The 17807-nt window shown below is 48.1% G+C and overlaps 1 protein-coding gene across 2 annotated transcripts in view; it reads left to right on the top strand.

Annotated features, from left to right (window-relative positions):
* The window catches only part of LOC138250489 (purine nucleoside phosphorylase LACC1-like), a 148756-nt gene that overhangs the window by 51028 nt on the left and 79921 nt on the right, over positions 1–17807 (top strand). For both annotated transcript variants that reach the window (XM_069205417.1, XM_069205416.1), the window contains exon 4: positions 15337–15505. In XM_069205417.1, the coding sequence (XP_069061518.1) occupies positions 15337–15505 (169 nt within the window). The remainder of the gene's footprint in view (positions 1–15336; positions 15506–17807) is intronic.

Below are 17807 nucleotides of genomic sequence, written 5' to 3'. Positions count from 1 at the left end.
CAAAACAGACATGAGTTTACACTCATGGTTGTTCCCAGAAATTCTTCTGGGTGTGGTAATTCTTAAAACAAGCACTGACACACAGCCCAGGCTTTGAAGGACAATCTGGGCAGTACATTCGAGTCTCCCTCCGGATACCTCTTCGAAAACACACTCTACATTTCTTAGCTGGAAAGTCTTTTTTGGGTGTGGGAGGAATGTGCTCAGCAAAGTGGCGATCTTTCAATCTAGCCACATCCTCCACCACTGCTTCTCTCGGAACTCTGGCCTGTTCCACCACAATAAGGCTCTCTATCACTGACTCCTGAAATTTCACAAATGTCATCTTTGAGTCTGGAGACCTATCCCTAAACACAATAAAAGCATTGAAGGTTGCTAAGTGGAAGAGGTGAAGTGCTAACTTCTTATACCAAACATAAGACTTACGAATAGCAGTATAAGGTTCCAACCTCTGGTCAACTCTATCTACACCTCCCATGTGCTTATTATAATCTAAAATGCACACAGGTTTGCGCACTTCAGCAACCTGGCCCCAAACAGTCACAGGGGAAGTACTCTCATCATGGATGGTACTTAGCATGTAGACATCCCTCTTGTCTGAAAATTTCAAAGCTAGCAGCTCCTCGTTCCGCAAGGCACAGCACTGTCCCCTCTCAAGTTTTTTACAGACAAGCTCCCTTGGATAGCCTTTCCGGTTAGAACGGATTGTGCCACAAGCAACTGTGTCCACTCTAAACAATTCCTTGAACAACTGCACACCAGTGTAGAAGTTATCTACATACAAATGGTGACCTTTGTTGAACAGTCGTCTACCAAGATCCCACACTATTTTCTCAGTAACTCCAAAAGTGGGAGGACAACCAAGGGGGTCAATATTGGAATCCCTACCAGTGTACACACGGAAACTATACACATATCCTGTCCTACTTTCAGACAGCATATACAATTTAATTCCATATCGTGCCCTTTTGCTAGGAATGTACTGCCTAAAAACCAAACGACCCTTGAAGAGGACCAAAGACTCGTCCACACTTATCTCTTTGCCTGGAACATAGACCTCCGAAAACCGATCTACAAAATGATCAAGGACAGGCCTAATCTTAAAAAGACGGTCAGAATCTGGGTGATCTCGTGGCAAGGCTAATGCATTGTCAACAAAATGCAGCATCCTAAGAAGAAGCAAATACCGATTACGACTCATGGTAGCTGGAAATATAGCTGTTGCCATCAAGGGATTAGTAGACCAATAAGAAGCCAGTGACGGCTTCCTTATCAACCCCATCAAAAAAGTCAAACCCAAAAACTTTTTTAGCTCCTCCAAATTTGTGGGAATCCACTGGGCAGCTCTAGAGTGTGGCCTAAGTCTAGCAGCGTTGTCCCTCAAATGCTGCTCCGCATACAAATTAGTCTGCTCAACAATCTCTTCCAAAAACACATCATCCATGAATAACTCAAAGAAATTGATAGGCATAAAGTTCTCTGTATTGGCGTTACACCCCGGGAGACCAGTGAAGGCAGGCAACTCTGGCTGCTCCATGTTTGGGGCAACCCAGACATCAGGTCTTCTAACGGGAAACCTTTCAGCCCCAGGTTGCTGCACTATTGGCACATCAATGTCCTCCTCTAAAACAGAACCTTCATCTGCACTGAGTGTGGCTTCATCATCAGAAGATTCCCCTCCAACAGAAACATCACTGCCAGAATCTCTGACTTCCTCCTCTGCCTCAGATGCAGAGTCCGTCTCATAGTCATGATCAGACTGTGACTCAAAAAGCATACCAACCACCTGCTGAGCGGTCATCCTGCGGCTAGCCATGATCTCTCCTGCTAAAATTAACTGGACAAATTCACCACCAACAACCAGCACTGTGTAAGACAAGTAACAAAGTGTAGCTTTGTTAGTAAGAGTTACAAACTCAAAAACTATACCGCTCACTTGCCTGAAAAAGCTTGATTCACCAGCAACTACACAGCAATCACCAATGATATCCCACTAAAAAGAAAGAAAGAAAGGCAAATTAGAAATAAGACAAAACAAATATCATTGTGCACAAACCTAAGGACAATTTCACACACAATCCTGCATTTAGTACACCCCCTACAAACATGTCATTCATGCATGGCAACAATACTCCTTTGGAGTAAATTGTTTTTACTTACCTAAAACATGCAACTGTGCAAACTGCAGGTCAACCACCGCCAAAACCGCAAGGAGCCACAGCAAATAAAGCAAAAGCTTTGAACTAGAACAAAAAGGAGGAAATTTTTTTTTATCACAAATGCAAAGACTTCTTCAGTTGACAAACACCCCACCATCAAACATTTTAGAAATTGGTGCCTAAGTGGATTCTGTCATAGGGGCAGATGGGCCTACTAAAAAAATAGGCCTGTCTGCCCCAAGGAAGCCAGAAAATACCTTTAGTACTGTGTCCCCATGGAGAGCGACCCTTGCCAAAGGGGACAGCCCTCAAACAAAAAAAAACAAAAAAAACACACACAACACTATCCCTGGTGCCTAAGTGGCTTCTGCCCCCTTGGGGGCAGGTGGGCCTAAGAAAATAGGCCCATCTGCCCCCAGGGGGTGTAGAAATGGCCAACAGGTCAATGCCCCCCTTGGGGGGGCGCCCCGTGACCAAGGGGACGCCCCCCCACAAAAATAAACAAATAAAAAAAAATCCCTGGCGTTCTAGTGGTTTCTGCCCCCCTTGGGGGCAGATCAGCCTAAAAATAATAGGCTGATCTGTCTCCAAGGGGTGCAGAAATGGCCTGGGTACATGTGCCCCCAAAGTGGGGGGCGACCCTTGCCCAAGCCCCCCCCCATCCACTAACACACACACACACTATCCCTGGTGTCTACGTGGCTTCTGCCCCCATTGGGGGCAGGTGGGTCTAGAAAAATAGGCCCATCTGTCCCCAGGGGGGGCAGAAATGGCCAACAGGTCAATGCCCCCCTTGGGGGGGCGCCCCGTGCCCAAGGGGACGCCCCCCCACAAAAATAAACACATAAAAAAAAATCCCTGGCGTTCTAGTGGTTTCTGCCCCCCTTGGGGGCAGATCAGCCTAAAAATAATAGGCTGATCTGTCTCCAAGGGGTGCAGAAATGGCCTGGGTACATGTGCCCCCAAAGTGGGGGGCGACCCTTGCCCAAGCCTCCCCCCATCCACTAACACACACACACACACACACACTATCCCTGGTGTCTACGTGGTTTCTGCCCCCCTTGGGGGCAGGTGGGTCTAGAAAAATAGGCCCATCTGCCCCCAGGGGGGGCAGAAATGGCCAACAGGTCAATGCCCCCCTTGGGGGGGCGCCCCGTGCCCAAGGGGACACCCCCCCACAAAAATAAACACATAAAAAAAAATCCCTGGCGTTCTAGTGGTTTCTGCCCCCCTTGGGGGCAGATCAGCCTAAAAAAATAGGCTGATCTGTCTCCAAGGGGTGCAGAAATGGCCTGGGTACATGTGCCCCCAAAGTGGGGGGCGACCCTTGCCCAAGCCCCCCCCCATCCACTAACACACACACACACACACTATCCCTGGTGTCTACGTGGCTTCTGCCCCCCTTGGGGGCAGGTGGGTCTAGAAAAATAGGCCCATCTGCCCCCAGGGGGGGCAGAAATGGCCAACAGGTCAATGCCCCCCTTGGGGGGGCGCCCCGTGCCCGAGGGGACGCCCCCCCACAAAAATAAACACATAAAAAAAAATCCCTGGCGTTCTAGTGGTTTCTGCCCCCCTTGGGGGCAGATCAGCCTAAAAATAATAGGCTGATCTGTCTCCAAGGGGTGCAGAAATGGCCTGGGTACATGTGCCCCCAAAGTGGGGGGCGACCCTTGCCCAAGCCCCCCCCCCATCCACTAACACACACACACACACACACTATCCCTGGTGTCTACGTGGCTTCTGCCCCCCTTGGGGGCAGGTGGGTCTAGAAAAATAGGCCCATCTGCCCCCATGGGGGGCAGAAATGGCCAACAGGTCAATGCCCCCCTTGGGGGGGCGCCCCGTGCCCGAGGGGACGCCCCCCCACAAAAATAAACACATAAAAGAAAATCCCTGGCGTTCTAGTGGTTTCTGCCCCCCTTGGGGGCAGATCAGCCTAAAAATAATAGGCTGATCTGTCTCCAAGGGGTGCAGAAATGGCCTGGGTACATGTGCCCCCAAAGTGGGGGGCGACCCTTGCCCAAGCCCCCCCCCCATCCACTAACACACACACACACACACACTATCCCTGGTGTCTACGTGGCTTCTGCCCCCCTTGGGGGCAGGTGGGTCTAGAAAAATAGGCCCATCTGCCCCCAGGGGGGGCAGAAATGGCCAACAGGTCAATGCCCCCCTTGGGGGGGCGCCCCGTGCCCAAGGGGACACCCCCCCACAAAAATAAACACATAAAAAAAAATCCCTGGCGTTCTAGTGGTTTCTGCCCCCCTTGGGGGCAGATCAGCCTAAAAATAATAGGCTGATCTGTCTCCAAGGGGTGCAGAAATGGCCTGGGTACATGTGCCCCCAAAGTGGGGGGCGACCCTTGCCCAAGCCCCCCCCCATCCACTAACACACACACACACACACACTATCCCTGGTGTCTACGTGGCTTCTGCCCCCCTTGGGGGCAGGTGGGTCTAGAAAAATAGGCCCATCTGCCCCCAGGGGGGGCAGAAATGGCCAACAGGTCAATGCCCCCCTTGGGGGGGCGCCCCGTGCCCAAGGGGACGCCCCCCCACAAAAATAAACACATAAAAAAACATCCCTGGCGTTCTAGTGGTTTCTGCCCCCCTTGGGGCAGATCAACCTAAAAATAATAGGCTGATCTGCCCTCAAGGGGGGCAGAAATGGCCCTAAAAGACATGCCCCCCAAAGGGGAGCGACCCTTGCCCAAGGGGGCGCCCCCCCCATCCACTACACACACAATCCCTGGTGCCTAAGTGGCTTCTGCCCCCCTTGGGGGCAGATGGACCTAAAAAAAATAGGCCGATCTGCCCCCAAGGGGGGCAGAAATGGCCAACAGTTCTCTGCCCCCTTGGGGGGGGCGCCCCTTGCCCAAGGGGGCACCCCCTCCCAACATACCTGCACAGAAAATATAAATCCCTGGTGATCCAGTGGTTTCTGCCCCCCTTGGGGGCAGATCCGCCTAAAAAGTAGGCCAATCTGCCCCCAAGGGGGGCAGAAATGGCCGTAACTAATTGCCCCCACAAGGGGAGCGACCCTTGCCCAAGGGGCCGCTCCCCGCCAGCAAGAAACACGAGCAAACAACAAAAAAAACAAATCCCTGGTGTCTAGTGGGCATTCCTGCTGCCCGATCGCAATGCGATCGGGCAGCAGGAATGCTCAAAGAGACACCGGGGGAAAGGAAAAGCCTTTCCTTTCCCCCGGTGCCTCTTTAGCCCAAACCCCCCACCCACCGGGAAGAGGAACTCACCTCTTTCCTCGTCGCCGCACAGGAAGCAAATGGCTTCCTGTGCGGCGAAATCCCCATAATGAAGTCAGCGCGCGATCGCGCGCTGACGTCATTATGGGGGGGTCGGGGGTGGAAGGGGAAGGGCTTCCCCTTCCATCCCTGACTTTGGGGGGGTGGGGGGAAGCACACAGAGGGAGCGAGAGCGCTCCCTCTGGGCTGTGTGCCGAGGACGTAGTGGTTACGTCCTCGGCACAGCAGCACTGTGCCGCGGGACGTAACCACTACGTCCGCGGCACAGAAGGGGTTAAGGAAAACGGGCTGCAAAATGAAAAAAAAAAACTGCTTTATTTACAAAGCAGTCACAGACATGGAGGTCTGCTGACTTCAGCAAACCACCATCCCTGTGAGTGCAGGGACTCGCTATGGGGTCGCAAAATGCGATCCACCTCATTAATATTGATATTGATACTTTGAGACACCGTTCTGCATCCGAGATTGCGACTTGGAAATTGCGAGTCGGACTGACTCGCAATTTCCGAGTCGCAATCTCGGACTTTCCTACATGTGGCCCAAAGTTCGTTAATATTTCCATTGTTGATGATTAAATAGCTTAATATAATTGTGACTGGATGCTGTAATAAACCAGCATTTGCAATGCAATAGGTCTCACATTTGTGAGAGTTGTAAATGGCAATGTCTTTTACCTATGTGTTTCGGTTTGGAGTGTAGTGTATGTATGCGAGGTTCCACAGCAGCCCTCCCAGAGCTGTCACTGCAGGAGTGAGGACACAACAAAGCCACCATCTTGGGAGTGTTTTTACCTCATTCCTACAGACCTAAACTTTTGTAGCACCAAACAAGCCACAAAGATGCACCTTTGTGGCATTGAACCCAGAGAATGAGGGGGTCAAAAGAGTTAGGAGCAAAGAAAAGAGGGCAGCCATATATTTCTGTGTGCTAAACTTTTAAAGGAATTATTCCTCTACATAGGCAATAACAAGCTAACTTTTAAAAACATTGACTGTATATATAGTGAATAACAGAAGATGCAGCTTAACCGCAAATTAATAATAGTGATTTTGTTAATAATGGCACCTGCTTTGCAGAGCTATGAAATATCAGAACCAGTATTACCAAGAGCTGTATTAAACAAATTAGTTATTCCCAGACTGCCCCAACACGCACCAGACAAAGAACCCCAGTGGAGAGGATGTGGCATAAGGGCCAGAGCTGCCAGTCTTGGGAACACGGTTCAAGTCTCCTCACTGGCTCAACATCTTGTGATTCTGGGCCAATCATTTTGTCTCCTGTTGCTACCAAAAAGTTATGTGTAATGTAACCGGTGCTCATGTAAAGCGCTGTACATTTGTATTGAGTTCACACTAACTGAACTCAATTTGAAGGGACCCAATTTACATCCAACGGCTAGATGTTTTCGCTATCAAGCTTGAAGCCGTGAACTTCTTGGGTCTGGAGTCACAACGCCTTTTGCGCCATTTTGGAGACAACACCTTTTGCCATATTCTTGCGTAGAACTATGTGCTTGGTTGGTGACCCTCTGGAGGTTATCAAGAGCACATGTTATCGCTTAGTGTTAAGGTCTACTCAAAGTCAGTTGGTTAATGCACCCACTGCAGAGGTCTTCACAGAACGGGACAGTCACAGATTACTATTCTGCCATAGCTTTTTCACCTCTTCATCTCTGCAAGGTTGATCCAAAAGAATTATAGCAATTTTGTTAAGAATGACACCTGCTTTGCAGCGTTATGAAATGGACACAACGTGTACCAAGCGCTATAAAAAATAAAACATTATTCCAGACTGTCCAACGCGCACTAGACAAAGATCCCTAGGGGAGAGGATGGGGCATAAGGGCCAAAGCTGTCGACTTCGGAGCTGGGGAACACGGTTTGAGTCTCAGCGCCAGCTCAACATCCTGTGATTCTGGACAAATGACTTAATCTCCCCTTGCTACCAAAAATGAATGTGTTCTTGTGTAATGTAACCGGTGCTCATGTAAAGCTCTGTAATACCTTTCTATCAAAATTGAGCTATATAAAAATGCAAAAAAATGCACAAAAATAAAGCGCTCCAATACCTTTGTGTCGAGTTTGCACTACATTAAAAAGCAAAAAAAAAAAAAAAAAAGCCCCTGCAGACATCGCAAAGAAATAGCAAGATGCCTGAAACCAAGGAAGACAAAAAAACAACATACCGCCATGAGCAAAGCAGCGAGGCAAAAGAAAAATAGTTTGCCGACACAAAGCTATCTTGCTGATTGTGCAGTAATCCATGTAACAGGGTCAGTTTCCAAAGCGGTAGCAAAACAGCCTCAAGGCGGGACAAATGTAAAGCATTCACCAACGACATCAAAGGATGTTTGAAAGGCAGGCCCAGAAACAAATGAAAGTGATGAGCGTAAGGTGAGCGTGGTTAAAGCCCTCAGAATACATTACAACATATTGAGAAGTGCAGTGCGCTCCTTTGCTCGACTTAAAAAGGGTAAACATGCTATCATGCATCTTAATTCACCTCTTATTGATGGCACTCACTATAAATCATGGCTGTATTAATAAAAGAATAACATTGAGAAAGCTTGTGATCAGGAAGCAGAAATGTTTGATTTTTAAGAAGAGTTCAGCCATGAAACATGTGAATATCATTCACACAAGCCTTTATCACATGGTAAATTGCAATGCATGTAATACAACTCGACCTGCACAATGCATTGTATTACACTGCTGTTCTTAGTGTGAAAGACTGATTTTAAATGTGCATATATACGGTCGCCACTCGGTAGAGTTAGGACCACGTTTCTCTAGGGAAAGCTATTTTTTGGTTTGTTCATAACCTTGGTGTCCTTTGATTAATCTTCACCAAACTTTCCAAAAAAAGGCTCATCCACCTCCGCTCCTTCCTGGAAAGTTTCAGGCTGATCCCTCATACTGGGCCTGTCCCAAAACCTGTTTTTTTCCCATTAATTTTTCCATAGGACTATTGAACAGCAAGACTGCAAAACTACTGAATGGAATTACACCAAATTTGGCAGAAAGCTAGATCTTGGTCCACAAAGTCTGGCTTTTGTGATTGGTGTAAAAAAGGTTTTTGAAAAATTCTGGCTTAAAAACTTTGTATATATTTGACACCGCAGAGGATCTTACGATAAGACTGGATTGGCTGCCACTACAGTGACAAAGGTGTGATCGCAGTCATTTTAGGACTCAGGGACTCCTGTCCCCTGTCCTAGAACAAAGGAAATAACATATAGGGGCAGAGTAGGGATACCACAGGACTGGTGGGCAGCATTTTCAATTGATGCTGTGGAACTTGCATTTTGTTATCTAAACCCCTTACGGTGGGCCAGGGCTTGGGGGCAGAGCAGTACATTTGTCAGTATTTTGATAATGGGGTGCAGGTATGCAGTCCTCCTCCCCTCACCTTCTATAGGCTATGGTGACTCCATCCCATGGGGCTGGTATTATGATAATATGGAGGGAAAGTGAGGCCCTCCCTTCCTGCGCCATGGTTTGGCCCCAGGGACCCCATAGTTTGATGCCAGCTTAGGAATGGTGTCTCGAGGACCCCATCCCCTAGGGCATCATCTTATCCTTATCCTATCCCTGTCCCCAGGCAGGGAAGTCTTATTGTGCTCCTACCCTGTGGGAGCAGAAAGCTCTCAGAAACATAAAATTGCTCCCACCTGGCAGTAGCAAAAAAAATAAGCTGCTCCCACCAGGTGCAACAAATGCTCCTAGAAACCAGCATGGAAATAGCACTGGTGGGGCTGCTGGGGCCTTGGGGCGCCACCCAAAACCCCCATTGCTGAATATTTTGTGGGGTATGCTGGATGTGCATCGCAGCCCCCTTAAGTAAACAAAAAAAAAGTGTCCTGCGCTGTCCCATAGAGTGTAGTCGTTTGCAGGGAGCCAGTGTGGTTGCAGGGGCCCTGGAACCCCCATGCAGCCCTCAACAAAAATTAAAGGTTGGGGTGTCCCGGGTGGGACCGGGACACCCACAATAAACTAAAAATAACATTTAAAAAGGGAAGAATATTATATGAGAAACCAGAGCTGCTCGTTTATTATTCACTGCTCTTAGTAAGGAGCGCCACTTAATGCTCTTCATAGGCTATTTTACATAAAACTTGCTGGTGCCCTAAATCTGGGCATGAGCATAACCAGCAGCAGGAGCCTCACACAAATAATTTTAAAAACAACTATCCCTATGTTTACTGGGTCTATAGAAGTAATTGATCTTTTAAAGCTTTCCAAGAGCTGGGGCTTTTGAACTCTTGGAATGGAGCTTGGTGGTTGGCTTTATTGCTACATTATGTGGTCTTAAGAGCCTAAAAAAGAAGACTGAAGCATGTTTAATTTGTTTCTACTATTAATGCTCTATTTAAATGTCTATTTACTATACCAAAAGGCTTGTGCTTTTGAAATTCACTGAAAGAAAGAAAGTTTAAAGGGATAGGTTCAAATAGGTATTTAAAAAAACTCACAAATTCACTGAAACAAATGTAGGTTAAAGGGACATTATAGTTAGGAGAAATGTCAATTAAAACATACTGTTTTAAATGATCCAAACCTCTAAAATGTACTAGTTATAGTTATCTCAAGTAACCATAACATTCGCTGCAGGGAGTGTAGTAGTTCCCCTGAAAATAAATGTCTGAAAATAAACCCGCGTTTTATGGAGTCATATAACATGACCACGGGAAAAGTTGATGATATTTTTAAGCATTACTAGAGTTGGAGTGTTTGTTCTTCAGCTTGGACATGCAAAGACCCTGTGTGGTTGAACTTATGGCTGTATTATATGGCTTAATAAGTGTAAAAGAAAGCCTCCAACACATGTTTAATGTTGTTTTGACTGCAAATAGCTTACTAAATGTTTATTAGCAAACATTGCAGTGATGTGCTGATTCCTTGACAAAGCCAGTAGGCTTGTTTTGAATACTGATGTAGCCACATTTTGACAAAGCCAATAGGTCTATCTTTTATATATAGTGGTGATATTAGACCCTGGACAACCCTAAAAATTCACTTACAAAAAACAAGATTAAGATGATGTTATAGATAGGTGAAAATGTCACAGCATGATACTTTAAACAAAAAACACTGATATTAACCAGTTATATTGAACTGAAGAAACTGTAACTCTCTTCATTCAACAGGGGGAAATGTACTGTTTTTAACATGCCATGTGGATTTTGGTACATTAAAATCAGCATGCCATTCCAAGTAAAAATAGGTGATATTTATTGCTCCCAATAAATAATGTACCCCTGGGAATCGTTACTTATCAGGTGCGGTAAATAGTACCTACTACCCGACAAACTTAGATTCAGGGCCATATTGTTGTTCTTTTTTCTAATTTACTATGATAACCAGTTTGGTCAAATTCATTGGTTGCTGATTAATCTTACAGGGCTACTCATTTCACTACCGGGCCGCAAGTGTCTGCCATCCTCAATTTCACGTAATTTAACAAAAAGGTTAGTGGTGGAATACTGGTAATTACTTGGGGAAATAACCTAGCCCAGCATTTCTTTACTCACCTTGCCACCTTTGATTAGACCCAGCTATGTGCAAATCAGCTTTCGTCATGCCCATGTAGGAACAGTCCAGCCTGAACTGTCAAGCCAGGTGAACTGGAACACAAACAACCCCAAACCACATTTGTCCTGTTTGAGGCTTTTTTAGTCACATGCAGCTTGGTTCCTGTGGGACAGTAAGCACAAAACCCACATCCTGCATTTCCTGTCATGGATATTGTGATGTGACTTCCTTGTATATCTTCAGGGCTTTATAGTTCATCTGTAAGCAACCTCTACTCTGTCCAATGGTTGCCTGCCTGCACCTGCAAACCCTTTGAAAGATACAACTGCAGTGATGCATGGGGTGTAGCTTTCCCAGAAACACCCATATAACTGAACATAAGTTGCTACAATGCCCTCCCCCACAAAAAGCCACATTGTTTTGCAAGGACCTGCCAATATGATGCCTGAACATGGGATATGGCGTGTAATACTGGTCCAGTATCAGATACACAAAAGGAATACCTTTCCATGAGAATGGACTACATTAGTGCATTGTGCTTTTCCCCTGCTACATACAGTACCGACACACCCCTTTCAATCTCAATCAGTAATTTGTTAAGCGCACTACTCACCCAGAAGAGTCTCAAGGCGCTGGGGGGGAGGGAGGGGGATGCTACTGCTCGAAGAGCCAGGTCTTGAGGTGCTTCCTGAAGGTCAGGAGCTCCTGGGTCAAACGTAGGTTGACGGGGAGGGAGTTCCAGGTTTTGGCGGCAAGGTGGGAGAATGATCTGCCGCCATTTGTGGTATGGTGGATGCAGGGGACGGTTGCGATGGCGAGGTTGGCGGAGCGGAACTGGCACGTCGGGATGTGGAAGTTGAGATGCTCGTTGAGGTAGGCAGGTCCGGCGTCATGGAGAGCTTTGTGAGTGTGGATCAGGAGTTTGAAGGCGATCCTTTTGTTGACGGGGAGCCAGTGGAGGTCTCTGAGGTGGGCTGAGATGTGTTTGTGGTGAGGGAGGTTGAGGATGAGTCGTACTGAGGCTTTCTGGATGCGCTGGAGTTTCTTCTGGAGCTTGCCCGTTGTTCCCGTGTAGAGGGTGTTGCTGTAGTCCAGTCTGCTGCTGACGAGGGCGTGGGTGACCGTTCTTCTGGTTTCCACAGGGATCCGTCTGAAGGTCTTGCGGAGCATGCAAAGGGTGTTGAAGCATGAGGATGAGATGGCGTTGACTTGCTGGGTCACAGAAAGCAAAGAGTCCAGTATTAGGCCGAGGTTGCGTGCGTGGGTGGTGGGCGTTGGGGAAGACCCCAGAGTGGCAGGCCACCAGGAGTCGTTCCATGCTGATCTGTTGGAGCCGAAGATGATGATCTCGGTCTTCTCCGAGTTCAGCTTGAGGCGGCTTGCTTCCATTCAGTTGGCGATGGCGTGAAGCCTGGTGTGGAGGTTGGTCTTAGCGGTTGCGGGGTCCTTCGTGAGAGAGAGGATCAGCTGAGTGTCGTCTGCGTAGGAGACGATGTTGAGGCCGTGGGATCGGACGATGTTGGCGAGCAGTGTCATGTAGACATTAAAGAGGGTGGGGCTGAGTGAGGATCCCTGGGGGACTCCACAGATGGTCTTGGTGGCTTTAGACAGGAACAGGGGGAGGCGGACTCTTTGGGTTCTTCCAGAGAGGAAGGATGTGAGCCAATCCAGGGCTCTGTGGCGGATTCCGGCGTCGTAGAGGCGTGTGCGGAGGGTGTAGTGACAGACAGTGTCGAAGAAAAGGTCAAGGAGGATGAGAGCAACGGTTTCACCTTTGTCGAGCCTGCTCCTGATGTCGTCGGTGCAAGCAATAAGGGCGGTCTCGGTGCTGTGGTTTTTGCGGAAGCCAGACTGGGAGCTGTTGAGTAGGCTGTCCTCCAAGAAGTGGGATAGTTGATTGTTGACTATCTTCTCTATGACCTTCGCAGGGAAGGGGAGTAGGGAGATGGGCCGGTAGTTTTTTAGGTCTTTGGGGTCGGCTTTGGGCTTTTTAAGCAGGGCGTTGACATCAGCGTGTTTCCAGCTCTCTGGGAAGATGGCGGTCTCGAAGGAGCTGTTGATGATGGTCAGGATCTGGGGAGCGATGATTTGGCTGGCTTTATTGAAGACGTTGTGAGGATAGGGGTCGGCGGGAGAGCCGGAGTGGATGGTGCTCATGGTCTTGGTGGTTTCCTCGTCATTGGTGGTGGTCCAGGCACTCAGGATGTTGGTGTGGATGGGTGCGTTGGGGTGGACCTTGGCCATGGTGGTGGTGCGGGACGGCAGAGCGAAGCTTCCATGGATGTCTGTGATCTTGCAGTGAAAGAAGGTGACGCGGGAGTCTCAGAGGTGGTCTGGATGAGGTGGTGATGTTTGCAGATGACGGATTTGAGGGCGGCGTGATTGCTTTCTGTTTGTTCTAGGCGGCAGATCTTCTCGGCTTTCCCGCATTCCCGTTTGGAGGCTTGAATGTCTGCGGTGGACCCGGGAGCTTTTTTGTTGGTGCGGGTGTTGATGGGTTTCCTGAGTGGAGCGAGGGTGTTGGCGCAGTCGTCGAGCCATTGCTTGAGGTTGAGGGCAGCGGTTTTGGGTCGTTGGTTTTGGGTGGTAGGGCGTGGGCGAGGTTGGAGGTCAATTGGTCCTTGGAGATCTTGTTCCACTTGCGGTGAGGGATCCGATGCTGTTGGTGCTGGGTTTCTGGAAGGAAAAATGAACACAACGGTGGTCGGACCAATGGAGTTCGGTGGTGTGAGTGAAGGTGACATGACTGCTGGAGGAGAAGCTGGCGTCGAGTGTGTGGCCGGCTGAGTGGGTGGGCGAGGTGACCATTTGCTTGAGGCCGAGGTTGGCAAGGTTGTCTAGTAGGGCTGAGGAGTTGCTGTCGCCGCTGTTCTCCAGGTGGACATTCAGGTCGCCGAGGAGCATGTAGTCTGTGGAGGCGAGGGTGTGGGTGCTGATAGTGTCGGCGATGGCATCGCAGAATTGTGGGCGGGGGCCCGGGGATCTGTAGACGAGGGTTCCTCTCAGGGTGGTGTTGGCGTTGACGTATATATGGAAGTGCAGGTGTTCCGTGGCATCCAGGGCGTCGTGGGTGTCGGTTGAGATCCTGATGGAGCTTCTGTAGACTATGGTGATTCCTCCTCCTGGTTTGTTGGTGCGGTCTCTTCGGGTGATTTTGTAGCCCTCAGGGATGGCTATGGCGATGTCAGGTTCCGATGAGGGGTTCATCCAGGTTTCGGTGAGGAAGGCGATGTCTGGGAGGTTGATGTGAGCAGGTCCCAGAGTTCGATTGCGTGCTTGTGGACGGAGCGGGTGTTGAAGAGGATGCAGCTGAAGTGGTTGAGGTGGGTGGCGTTGTTGTGGTGCTTGGTGGCTTGAGCGCAGGTGAAGTGGCACGTACGGCAGGAGAAAAGTCCATGGGTGTGCCTAAGGGAGGTCTGGGCGCAGGCGGTGGGCAGTCGGGGTTGAGCGCGAGGAGTTCTGTTGTGGTGTAGTGGCTTCTGGTGGTGTGGGAGGTGCGAGGGGCAGGGGGACTGGCGGTGGGTGTGGTCCAGGCGCGGACGGGCTAAGACTGGCTTGTGTCCGGCGTGCAATTAAGAAGTGGAGGTGGAAGGGAGGAGCAGCTGGGAGGCGGTGGCAAATGAGGGCACAAGGGGGGCGGGGCCACAGGGGATGCAGCGGCCGGACCGCGGAGAAGGAGAGGTCGGAACAGAAAAAGGCAATAGAGAAAGGCAATAAACAAAAAAAGGCAATAAACAGAGACAAAACTGGGAAGGCACAAGACAGAGTATAACAAAACCAGAGAAAGGCACAGAAAAACGGCACAAACAGCACTAAGACAGACTACAGGACACACATACAATACTTACGGCAACCACTAGACACCAGGGATGAGGTGCAGGCGGGTGGTGGAGGGCCCCGAATTCGCTGCAGCAGCGAGGGTGGGGTCGGGGACATAGGGGCAGGCTGGTGGAGCTGCTCGGCATATAGAGTGGTGCCTGGCTTTAAGGCAGGTCAGGGGTCACCTTTGTACAACACTACAGTCATACATCAATACATTTATGCAAGTACACATGCCAATCATGCAAAAAAACACAAAAGCACTAGCAGGAAAAGTTGCAGATACTCCATATCTGCCAATCTCTAAGTAAGGAATATATACTTAAAAAGAGAGACCTATTGTCTTGTGTAGAGTTTGTACTGTATTTGATCTTACAGCTTATTAAACAGTGCTCTCTTTTTCCTATTTGTTAACATCATGGCAAATGCATTGGTTTGATTCGTATCATCATGTAATGTATATTTCAGTCAGAGCCCAAAAAACGTAATGTAAAGCTACATTTTTATGTGGATATATGCTTTTTTATATTCTAACTCATGCCATTGTTTTACCCTGAAAATATAGGTTGATCATGCAAATGAAGTTTGGATATTGGGAAAGCAGCCTGAGCCTGACAGCTATGATGGTATAGTGACTAATATAAAGGGTATCACTATAGCAGCACCTGGGGCAGACTGTATACCTTTGCTGTTCTCTGATCCTCTCAAAAAAGTGTGTGGTGCTGCTCATTCAGGTAAGAATGTTACAATATTTTAAGGACTAAATGAGACTGAATAGTAAACTAAACCCAGTAGTGAAAACAAAATGTTGTTTGTGTTGCTATTTTTAGGCTTTCATTTCGATGTTGTCTTTTCATTAACATGACAAAAGAGTCAGAATTAAATGGTTGTATCAAGAAACCCTTTTTAACCACAAGCAGAAACGTGTTGGATGTCAAGTTCTGATTTAATGAGCAATTAAGATGCTTTTAAATTTTTGTTTTTGTCTTGTCATATTAGCTGTGGGCTCAAAGACAGACGTCAAATGTCAACCTGTGTCTTCAGATAGATTGCTACTTATTCTTTTAATATTGAGAGTTGTGTTTACTTTTATTTTTATGACAGCAAATTGAAATTATTTGTTTAAAGCGAACTATGTAACAATCTTTCCAGGGTAGTGCGAAAGGAAAGGCTTTAGGATGTTGTTTGTTTTCTAACAACAGCATGTAAGTACCTGAAAATGAATAGTACAAATATTTTAAAATATATCAACACTTAGGAAAGCACAAATGAAGCATTTTTTTGTAATTCCGAAGTGTTATGGAAACAAACATCTTAATAGGATCAACCAATCAAGACACTTTTGAGCCTCATTACAAACCTGGCGGTCTTAAGAATGTTCGCGGATGACGGTCGGACCGCTGCCAATGCGGTGGTTCGAGTGGCATGCGGTAGTCGTGCTGCGGTTGGACTGCAAGCACTGCTATGATCAGGGATCCCGGCGGTCTGGTGGTTGTGGCGGTCCTAATCCACCAGGTTAGCGCTGCAAGAAGCCTGCCATGGGGATTACGACTTCATTCTCCGCCATTGATTTCATGGTAGTGACACTACCATGAAAAGGCTGGCGGAGAACAGGTGCAGCAGGCCCTGCACTGCCCATGCACTTGGCATGGGCAGTGCAGGGCCACTCTGGCCAGCACCGTCGCAGTGCTCACTGTCTGCAAAGCAGACTGTGAACATTGCGAGGGTGCTGGTGCATCCTGTATCCTACAGCATTGCCGCTGGCTTGATTATGAGCCTGAGACAATGCTGTAGGGTGTTTCTTGCTAGGCTGGCGGGCGGAAACTCAGGTTTCCACTCACCGACCTAGTGGGAAACTCGTATTGTGCCCGTCAGGGAGGCAGCCACATTGGCGGCAACCACTCCGTTGGAAGTTCGGCGGATGGGTAAAACTGTCTGCCGAACTTGTGATCAGGTCCTTTATCTGTTAATGCACAAATTATAAATGTTTGCTAGAACCCTATTTCCACAAACATTCTTGTTTGTGTGTGATATATTTTTTGTTTTAGTAAAAGTGGATGTCTGTGCAAATTGGGGATCAGATTTAACATAGTTTTGCGTATCCCTTCCTCCATGCATAGTGTCTCAAGAGCAGCACAATACTAAAGTCAGATATACCAATCAATGCAGGGCCACCTAAGTGTCACTTTAAACTTTGTTTTTAAGTGACTTTTTGGTTTTTTTTAAAAAAAGTAAAATAATATGATATTAGTGTATGTAAAGCCAACCACCCCCAATGCATGGCCTTTGGTTGTGCATGGCGGGGGGTTGGCCAAACAACCCCAGAGGCAGCCAACAGAACGCAGGGCATGGCATTTGGTCATGCTCAGTGCGGGGTTAGATGCAAGGCCTGGCTTGCAGCCAGGCCCTGCATACACCCCCCACCAGCAGCAACCCCACACTATGTACAGCCTTCAATGATGCACAGTGGGGTGCTGGCCACAGGGACTTGACTACAGCCAGGCCCTGTGCCCAACTTCCCTGCAGGCAATCCCCGGGGCCCAAAATGAGCTTAGGGAGGGGAGCCCCACTCGCCCTATCTTCCCAAATATTTAATTTTGTTTTTTTTGCCCCAAACCTGCTGATTTTTTTATTTTTAATGCCCAGAGGGGTCCCTCTGGCTCCCCTCTGTAAGACCTAGGGGGGGCACGGTATCTCTACCCTGCTCCCTAATATTATTGTTTAATAATATTTCGGGCCAGGGCACTAAGTCACTGAGTCCTATAATGGCTTCAAGCAGTGTTTTTCTCATTTTGCTAGCAGCCAGTAAGAGTGCTTGCTCCCACATGCATCTGACTCCCATTGTAGCAAATTGGCCCAAAGGAGATAACGCTCCCTGGGCCAATTAAAACGCTCAAATTTTTGTGAGAGTCCCTTGGACCCAACCATCCAGATCTACAGTTATTTTTGTAACCTTAATTTCTCAAAAAGCTACTGAACAGATTTACACTGAATCAAAAATAGCATAATCTGCAAGCCAAGAAATAGCTTCCTGCC

This window comes from Pleurodeles waltl, chromosome 8 (assembly GCF_031143425.1).
Source record: "Pleurodeles waltl isolate 20211129_DDA chromosome 8, aPleWal1.hap1.20221129, whole genome shotgun sequence".
Lineage (NCBI taxonomy): Eukaryota > Metazoa > Chordata > Amphibia > Caudata > Salamandridae > Pleurodeles > Pleurodeles waltl.
This window is presented reverse-complemented; position numbering and strand designations above follow the sequence as displayed.